The following is a 9,753-nucleotide window of genomic DNA, read 5'->3' as shown; positions in this document are numbered from 1 at the left end:
GGGGTTCGGGGGCAGTGTTAGACACGTTTGGGGCAGTGTTGGGGGCGAGGGGCAATGTTAGATGGGCTTGGGGGCAGGGGGAGGTGTAGCTCAGCATTGGGGGCAGGACCTCAAGTGCTTTGTGCTGCTACAGTCTCCTGAATGGGGAGCAGACTTAAAAAACTCCGAGCCCCAGAGGAAAGGCATTTAATCGATTAACCGAATAATCGATTATCCAAACGAAATTGTGCCCGCCCATCATATTAGGATAATCAAGGTTCCCCTGTAATGGAGTTTGTTTATGTGGGAGAGTTTACAAATAAGCAAAGTAATCAATGTAGCACATTAGGCTGTCAAATAGATTCTGAAATTTTCTTTGCACGTAGGGGAAACACTATCGGTTTTAAAAAAGGGTTTTGGGTTTAGGTTGGTCATTTTCGAAGTCTTAGCTGAAGTTGGATGTATAAACCGTTGCTCTTGAGAAAGGGAGATAATTTAGGATTGTTAAGAAGTAGGCTACCCCAAACTCGAGACCAGAAGTGCTGGGGAAAACCACAAAAGTGTTATTTTAAGGTGAGAAGATCTAAGATCAATTGTGTGAAGGGCCCAGGAAGGGAAATCAGGTTCTCAGGACAAGGAGTTGAAGGTACAATCGAATTAAACCTTACTGGGGTCAAAGAAATAAATTCTAGAAAGGGGTGCGCTGGAATTAATTGGGATTGTATTTTATCTTGTGTTTCAAAATCTTTAAATTTGTGTTGCAGCAATTGGTTTTGTTTATTTATTTTATTTACATTTCTTTGCCATATCAAACTTCTGTTTTGTTGTGAAACCTAAATCTGCAGTATTGAATATTTGTGTTTCACTTTGAATAAACCAAATCAAGAATGACTTGTCAAGTTAATGCTGCTTACAAAGCCTTTCATGTCTAGCTGAGAATTACTAGGGTTCACTACAAAATCAGAATTACTTCCATTCTGTATTTCTGTGGCATCCAGAGAGGTCTTGTTGATAACTCTCATTGAAAAAAATGTACAGGAGCATCACAATATCAGTGCACTCTCAGCTAAACCACTTCTAGCATCGCCATACAGTTATTCTGGTGAGCAACTTGATCTGAATAGAAAGAAATTTATTTTTCAAATTTCTTGAGCATTATAATTAATAATTTTGTCCCTACTGTGACATTTGACATTCATTCTGAACTAATAGATTTCACATTTCTTTTGCTGGTAAGAGGAAGTCATTAAATTTACAAACCAGAGTTCTTTATTCAGTCCAAATATATCTGTCATAGTCAGTACTGCTGGCGTCAATTGTATTATACATGAACCATATGTTGGTAATTTGAAGTTTCTTATCTTTATGTTAATTCATATGATATGTTTCCACAATAATGTACAGACTACCTACCAGGTTAGCAAAGATGTAATGATATCCTTTGACATGTTTCCCAATAGTTATGACCTGTAATGAAGAAATTGAGAAATTAGCTTGTCTCTTGAAGAGCAGATTATCAGAAATATATATGAAACTTCATTTATACCCAACAGAATCAGAGTTTTTACAGCATGGAAGAAGGCTCTTCAATCCACATGTCATCTATCTATTTTAATCCCACTTTCCAACATTTGGCCCATAGCATTGTACGAAATGACATTTCAAGTGCTCATCTCAATAGTTCTTAAATATATTGATGGCAATGATTTTCAGATACCCATAAGCCTCTGGATGAAAATTGCTTTCCTCAAATCCCCTCTGAAGCTCTTACCCCTTACCTAAAAACTGTACTGAGGGGAAAGCCAGGACTGCCAATGCTGGAGAATCAGCGTTGATAAAGCATAGTACTGGAAAAAACACAGCAGGTCAGGCAGCATCCGAGGAGCAGGAGAGTTGATGTTTCAGGCATAACGCTTTTCCAGTCCTGCAACACCGATTCTCCTGCTCCTTGGATGCTGCCTGACCTGCTGTGCCTTTCCAGCACCATGCTTTATTAACTCTTAAAACTGTGTCCCCTGGTTATTGACCCCTTTATTAAGGGAGCAATTTTCTTCTGATCTAACCTGTCTATGCACCCCAATCAGATCCCCCTTCAACATTCTCTGTTCTCAGGAAAACAAACAGCAGATTATCTATATCTTCAAAACTAAGTTGCTCCAGGCAACATCCTGGTGAATCTCTTCTGCATTCTCTTTAGTGTAATTGTATCATCCCTATAGTGTAGGAATTAGCACTGCACACAGTATTCCAGCTGTGGCCTAATTAACATTATACAACTCTATCTTAACCTCTTTGCTCTTGTACTCAATGGCTTGGCTAATAAAGGCAAGTATTCGACATATCTTGTTAACCACCCCATCAACCTGTCCTGCTGCCTTTAAGGATGTATCAACATGCACAATAGTTCAGATCATCTGGACTTCCAAGAGTCCTACCATTCAATGTGTACTCCCTTAACTTGTTATCACTTCAAAAATGCATAACCTCACACATTCAGCATTAACATTACCCTTTCCAACATAAAAACCAGATGTTTAATTACCTGGCTAGGTAACATCATTCCTAGAGGCCTGGCACTCCAACCACAACGCCATAAACAAACACATAGATCTAGATGCCATCTATCAACCCCTCAGAAAACGAACAGGAAATGACATCATCACAAACCCCAAGAACCCCATCCAGGACAAACTTATAAATAGAAAGCAGGAGACAACAGCTTCGCTTCACTTGGAGGTCGCCACTGATGATGTTACCTAGCCAGGTAACAAAACGTCTGGATATCAAACCTACAACTCAGTGAGTAAACCTACACCCTAAACTAATGTGTAAACAAACTACAGATAAATTGATACCTCTCCTGACTCTTTGAAAAAGTGCACATATTTTCTGGACACCAAAATTCTCACCTTCGCAATGACTAAAGTTCAAATTGATTTTTCCATCTGCCAAAAGTCATTTCTTCTCACCTGGCAGCCATAGATGAATACAAATTGCCTCCCATTTTTATTAATCCTGCTTGGTTGCCTTAAATTTGAAGTGTACCACAAGAATTTTGATGAAAGTCAGGAGATAAATGGTCATTTAAATAGCAAAGATCTCAGAGAGTCACAAAGAGTGGAGCAACATCCAACAGCAACGTTGTGTACAGTGACTTGATATATGGACAAAGTTAAAAGTAACAGATTTATTTGGAAGCACAACCTTTCGAAGCACTGCTCCTTCATCAGGTAGCTGTGGAGCAGGACCATAAGACACAGAATTTATAGTAGAAGGTTACAATGTCATACAGCTGAAATATATTAAACATACTTAAATTAAGTCTTTCATCTTTTAAAATGGCTTTGCTAGTTTTGGTTTGTTAATATGTAAATCCCAGAACTCCTTTCACGCCACATTCTCAAGATAAGTTCAGGTTTTCTAGCAAAGTGTGTCATCTCAGCTCAGACAATGCATTAACGGTGTAAGGTTAAAGTCTGTGTCCCAATCTGGAGTCAGACTGGTTCTATTTCTAAAGTGGAATTTACAGAATCTTACATGGATTGACTGAAGGTTATTCATTTTTGAGCAAAATAAATTATAATTCTGCAAATACTGATTCACCCCATACACTTATGTGTTTGCGTGCAGGATAGACCGAGTGAGTGTGTGTATGTGAATGTATGCATGTAAGAGAGTGTGTGTAAGCTTAGTAAAGTATGTGTGTGTGTGATTGTGATGGGGCATAAGCCTGTGAGAAGGTGTGCGCGTGGGTATCAGTGTGGGGAGGTGTATGTGTGCGTATCAGAGAGAGCTTGTATATAAGAGAGGGTCTACATGAGTGTGTGAGTATGTCGGTTCAGCCGCATGACACTGTAAACGTTTGCTATAAATTCTGTGTTCTATGGTCCTGCTACACAGCTACCTGATTAAGAAGCAGTGCTTCAAAAGCTAGTGCTTCCAAATAAACCTGTCGGACTATAACCTGGTGTTGTATGATTTCTAACTTTATCAACCCCCATCCAACACCTGCTCCTTCAAATCATTGATGTATGGACTCATTTAATTAGACAGGCCCTGAAAATACTAATTTTCTGCTGCCTGCTCATTGTCAAGATTGCATTGTGCTGTTGAATGGCTACATGTCTTTACTGGAAGCCCAACATTATGAGAGGGTAGCATGTTTAAAGTTGGCCTACTCTACTTAACCCCAGCCAATACCCCTGAAAGAAAAGTTGCACTGTAGCTACAGCAGGTTGCACAAGCAAACCACTTCAATATGCAAAGTGACTGAATAATGAAACAACATAAGAGAAATTGGGTCCCAAGGATTTCAACTCAGGAAGCCCTCCAACCAAATTTTGAACGACAGTGGGATCAAACCATGGCATTGAATATTTTTATTCATGTGGGATATGAATGCTGCTGGCTGGCCAGCATTTATTGCCCATCCCTAGTTGCCCTTGAGAAGGTAGTGGTGAGCTGCCTTCTTGAAGTGCTGCAGTCCACCTACTGTGGGTTGACCCACGATATCATTAGGGAGGGAATTCCAGAATTTTGACCTAGCAATAGTGAAGGAACAGTATTGTATTTCCAAGTCAGGATACTGAGTTGCTTGGAGGAGAAGTTGAAGGTGGTGATGTTCCCATATGTCTGCTTCCCTGTCCTTCTAGGTGGAAATGGTTATATATTTGCAAGGTGCTGTTGGAGGATCTAGGGTGAATTTTTGCAGTGCATCTGGTAGGTACACACTGCTGCTACTGAGTGTCGGTGGTGAAGGGAGTGGATGCTTGCAGATCTAGTGCCAAACAAGTGGGCTGCTTTGTCCTGGATGGTGTCAAGCTTCTTGAGTGTTGTTGGAACTGCACCAATCCAGGCAAGTGGGAAGTATTCCATCATATTCCTGACATATGCTTTGTAATTAGTGGACAGGCTTTTGGGAGACAGGAAGTGAGCTACCCGCTGAGATATTCCCAGCCTCTGATGTGGTCTTGTACCCATTGCATTTATGTGGTGAGTCCAGTTGAGTTTCTGGTCAATGGCAGCCCCTAGGGTGTTGATAGTGTGGGGATTTAGTGATGATAACACCATTGAATGTCAAGGGGTGGTGGTTAGTTTGTCCCTTATTGGACATGGTCAGAGCCTGGCATTTATGTCGCATGAATGTTACTTGCCACTTGTTAGCCCAAGCCTGGATATTGTCTTGTTGCATTTGAACATGGACTGCTTCATTGTCTGAGGAGATGTGAATGGTGCTGAACATTGTACAGTCATCCACACAAATCCCCACTTCTGTCCTTATGATGGAAGGAAGGTCATTGATGAAGCAGCCGAATGTGGTTTGGCCTGAGGGACTCCTGCAGAGATATTTGGAGGTGAGACTACTGACCACCAACAACACAATCATCTTGCTATGTGCCTGTATGACTCCAGCCAGCCGAGTATTTGTCCCCTGATACCCAGTTTTACTTGAGCTCTTTGATGCCATATTTGCTCACATGCGGCCTTGATGGCAGGGGCTGTCACTCTTAGCTAACCCCTGAAATGCAGCTCTTTTGTCCATGTTTGAACCAAGACTAGAATGAGGTCATGAGCTGAGTGGCTGAACCCAAACTGGGTGTCACTGAGCATGTTATTGCTGAGCAGGAGCTGCTTGATAGCACCATTGATGACATATTCCATCACTTTAGAGTAAACTGATAGGGCAGTAATTAACTGGGTTGGATTTGTCCTGCATTTTACGTATACCTGGGCAATTTTCTGCATTGTCGGGTAGATGCCAGTGTTGTAACTGTTCTAGAAGAGCTTGGCTAGGGGAGCAGAAAATTCTGGAGCACAAGTCTTTAGTACTATTGCCAGAATGTGGTCAGGGCCTGTAGCCCTTGCAGTATCCAGTGGCTCCAACTGTTTCTTGAAGGTTGCTACAAATTCTTCAGCCTTATCCTTTGGACTGATGTGCTGGGGTCTTCCATCATTGATGAAAAGGAGCCTTCTCCAGTGAGATGTTTAATTGTCTATCACCATTCACAACTGGATGCGGCAGGACTGCGAGTTTAGAATTAATCTGTTGTTTGTGGGATTCCTTAGCTCCATTTAGCACTTGCTGTTTATGCTGTTTGCCATGCAAGTCATCCCATTTGATAGCTTCACCAGGTTGAAACCTCATTTTTAGTTATGCCTGGTGCACCTCCTGGCATGCTCTCCTGCACTGTTCATTGAACCAGAGTTGATTCCCTGGCTTGATAGTAATGTTTGAATGGGGGATATGCTGAGCCATGAGGTTGCAGATTGTACTGCAGTACGATGCTGCTGCATTCGATGGTCCATAGCTCATGCATGCTCATTAAGTTGCTAGATCTGTCCAAAGTCTTCCAATTTAGCATGGTGATAGTGCCAGGCAATAAATAGCAGTTATTCTCAAAGTGAATGTGAGACTTTGTCTCCACAAGGACTGTATGGTAGTCAGTCTTACTGATACAATCATGGACAAAAGCTTCTGCAGCTGGTACACCCAGTCTAGGGCCCAATCAGCTCAATCAGTAGTACTGCTGCTGAGCCATTCTTGATGGAGGACATTGAAATCCTCCACCCAGAGTACATTATGGTCCCTTGCTGTTCTCAAATGCTTCCTCCAGGTGTTGTTCAAAATGGAGGAGTATGGATTCATCAGCCAAGGTATTACGGTACGTGGTAATCAGCAGGATGCTTCCTTGTCCACATTTAATCTGAAGCCATGAAACTTCATGAGGTCTGGAGTCATTGTTGAGGACTCCAAGGGAACTTCCATGCCAGTTGTATACCACTATGGTGCCAATTCTGCTAGTGTGTACTGCCAGTGGCATAGGACATATCCATGGATGATTATAGTGGTGTCTAGCACATTACCTGTAATCTATGATTCTGTGAGTATGACTACGCTAGGCCAATTCAGAGGGCAATTAAGAGTCAACCACATTACTGTGGATCTGAAGTCACATGTAGGCCAGACGAGGTGAGGGTGACAGATTTCCTACCGTAAAAGACAGTAGTAAACCAAATGGATTTTTTCCAACAATCATCAATCTATTCATCATCATCAGTAGATTCTTAATTCCAAATATTTTCATTGAATTCAAATTCCACCATCTTTTGTGTCAGGTTCAAATCTGTGACCCTAGAACTGTAGTTGAGTGTCTGGATTAATAGTCCAGTAATGGTGCCTCAAGGCTATCACCTCCCCATGCCAATAGTCATAAGAAACCATAAGAAAAAGGAACAGTAATAGGCCATTTGGCCCCTTGAGCCTGCTCCACCATTCAATAGGATCATTTCCACTTTTCTGCCTTTTCTCCATAACTCTTGATTCCCCTTCTGATCAAGAATTAATCATCTCAGCCATAAATGTTCACAAAGACTCCTGCCCTACAGCTTTCTTTAACACAATGTTCCAAAGACTCTCAACCCTCTGTGTGAAGAAATATTTCCTCAGTCTTACATTGGTACTCTTATATTCTGAAATTGTGCCCTCTGATCCTAGCACTACATCACCACCACTTCCACCCCCACCCCCCCATCCGAGCCTTCATGAGGGACAACATCCTCTCAGCGATTACCCTCTTAGGCCCCTTAAGAATCTTATGCAAACTCCAGTGAGTACAGTACCAAACTGGTCAACATTGCTCAACATTGGACAATCTCTCCATACTAGGGATCATCCTAATGTATTTTCTCTGAACTAAATCAAATGACATTATCTTTTCTTAAATAAGGAGTCCAAACTGCTCACAGTACTCCAGATGTGATCTCACTAGTACCTTGTACAACAGCAATAAGATCCCCATACACTTATACCACAACCCTCTTGAAATAAAGGACAACATTCCATTAGCCTTCCTGATTATCTGCTGCTCCTGTATTCTAAATTTCTGTGTTTTGTGCTCAAGTATCCCCAAATTAAGTTGAACACCAAGGACCTGGATGAACTGTCTCGAAATGTTCAATGAGCTCAAATAAGTGATCAGTGTTGAGGAACTGTTACATTCTAGCAGTTACATCACTGGCTTCACACATTGTTGTGAGGTCAGTGATACAGCAATCTCTGTTTATCACTATTCCAAATTCACATTCATATTTCACACACCTCACAATTAGCATTTCTTCAAATCCAATACCAGATCTTATAAATTGTGTACATTGCTAGCTATTCATCCATGACAACCACAAACTGCAAACATACTGCACCACTTTCACTGACACTCCTTTTCTCATGGAGGGTAAGGTGGTTCACAATGTGAGGCAACACAGTCTAATGCCAGGCAGGGGAATGGATTGAATCACAGACATAGTCATATGTATTTGTCTTCATGGAGGACGGAGTGCTCGGTGTCATTAGTGACTAGTGATTGGATTACAGATTGGATTACATTCCTACAGTGTGGAAACAGGCCCTTCGGCCCAACAAGTCCACACCGACCCTCCAAAGAACAACCCACCCAAACCCACCTCCCTCTGACTAATGCACATAACACTATGGGCAATTTAACATGGCCAATTCACCTGGCCTGTACATCTTTATGCCTGTGGGAGGAAACCAGAGTAAACCCACACAGAGACGGGGAGAATGTGCAAACTCCACACAGAGAGTCGCCCGAGGCTGCAATCGAACCTGGGTCCCTGGTGCTGTGAGGCAGCAGTGCTAACCACTGAGCCACGGTGCTGCCCCCAGTACTCTGGCACCTTTCCTGTGATCAGACACGAATTGAGAATTTTTGCATACACCCGTACCATTTCCACCCTTGCCTCACCCAACAACCTGGGATATAATTCATCCAAACCTGAAAATCTGTCTACTTTTAAGCCTATCAGACCAGTCAGAGCCTTGTTTCTACTTTTTAAAACTATATCGCAGTACTTCTCCCTGATTTCTGTCCCCATATTGTTCTCTCACTGGTAAACACTGATCCACATGGAACATTACTTGCATCCTCTGGCTCCATACACGAAGTACTACTATTGTTCATAATAGGCCCTACTCTTTCTGTCATTATCCTTTTACCCTAAACGTACCCATAAAACAACTTTGGATTCTTCATTATTTTACCTGCCATTATCCTCTTTTAGTTCTCCTTACCTCCTTTTTTAAGTTCTACATTCAATACTTCTCTACAGCTCCTGCTATTTTGAGCTCTTGATATCTGCCAGAATTCTCCCCTTTTCTCTTAATCTAATCCTGCATATCCCTCAATATCCATGGTTCGCAGAATTTGATGGTCCCATGCTTTCTCTTTTTTGGAACATACTGGCTATATATTCTTCACAATTCCTTCTTGACTGAATCCCATTGCTCTGAGACGGATTTACTGAAAGTATTTGCTCCCAATCCATTATTATAATTACTAATTCAGTTTGTAACATCCCGTTTCCCATTCAGCTCACAATGTCTGCTGATTTACAAGCTGCTGATTATGAAAGCATATACCACTCATTTACCCACACAGGGCCCCTCCTTCCTTCACAGCCCTACATATGTGCCTTTCTCTAGTTGGATAACCAGAACTGCTTGTGGCCAAATAGTGGTCAATTTGCAATGGTGGACAAGCAATAACACACTGATGATGAAGTAACAAAGATGATCCACTCCACTCTGAGCCATCAGCTCAGATATTGCTACTGCATATTATGCAGAGGAGAGAACAAATACAAACCTAAGTGTGATCAGACATCGACCACAAGTGATCTTCAAATAGGGCAGGAAGCAGGGATAGCCAGCTCACCAGAGGTTATGCATAGGTTTGACTGCAGAGGACTTAAACGAGC

At 41.8% G+C, this 9,753-nt stretch overlaps 1 protein-coding gene across 4 annotated transcripts in view; it reads right to left on the bottom strand.

Moving 5' to 3' along the window:
* LOC122539304 (glutamate receptor 2) overlaps nucleotides 1–9,753 on the bottom strand; it is a 150,479-nt gene that overhangs the window by 90,728 nt on the left and 49,998 nt on the right. For all 4 annotated transcript variants that reach the window (XM_043673999.1, XM_043673998.1, XM_043674000.1 and 1 more), the window contains exon 5: nucleotides 1,393–1,446. In XM_043673999.1, the coding sequence (XP_043529934.1) occupies nucleotides 1,393–1,446 (54 nt within the window). The remainder of the gene's footprint in view (nucleotides 1–1,392; nucleotides 1,447–9,753) is intronic.

This window comes from Chiloscyllium plagiosum, chromosome 32 (assembly GCF_004010195.1).
Source record: "Chiloscyllium plagiosum isolate BGI_BamShark_2017 chromosome 32, ASM401019v2, whole genome shotgun sequence".
NCBI classification, from domain to species: Eukaryota; Metazoa; Chordata; class Chondrichthyes; order Orectolobiformes; family Hemiscylliidae; genus Chiloscyllium; species Chiloscyllium plagiosum.
This window is presented reverse-complemented; position numbering and strand designations above follow the sequence as displayed.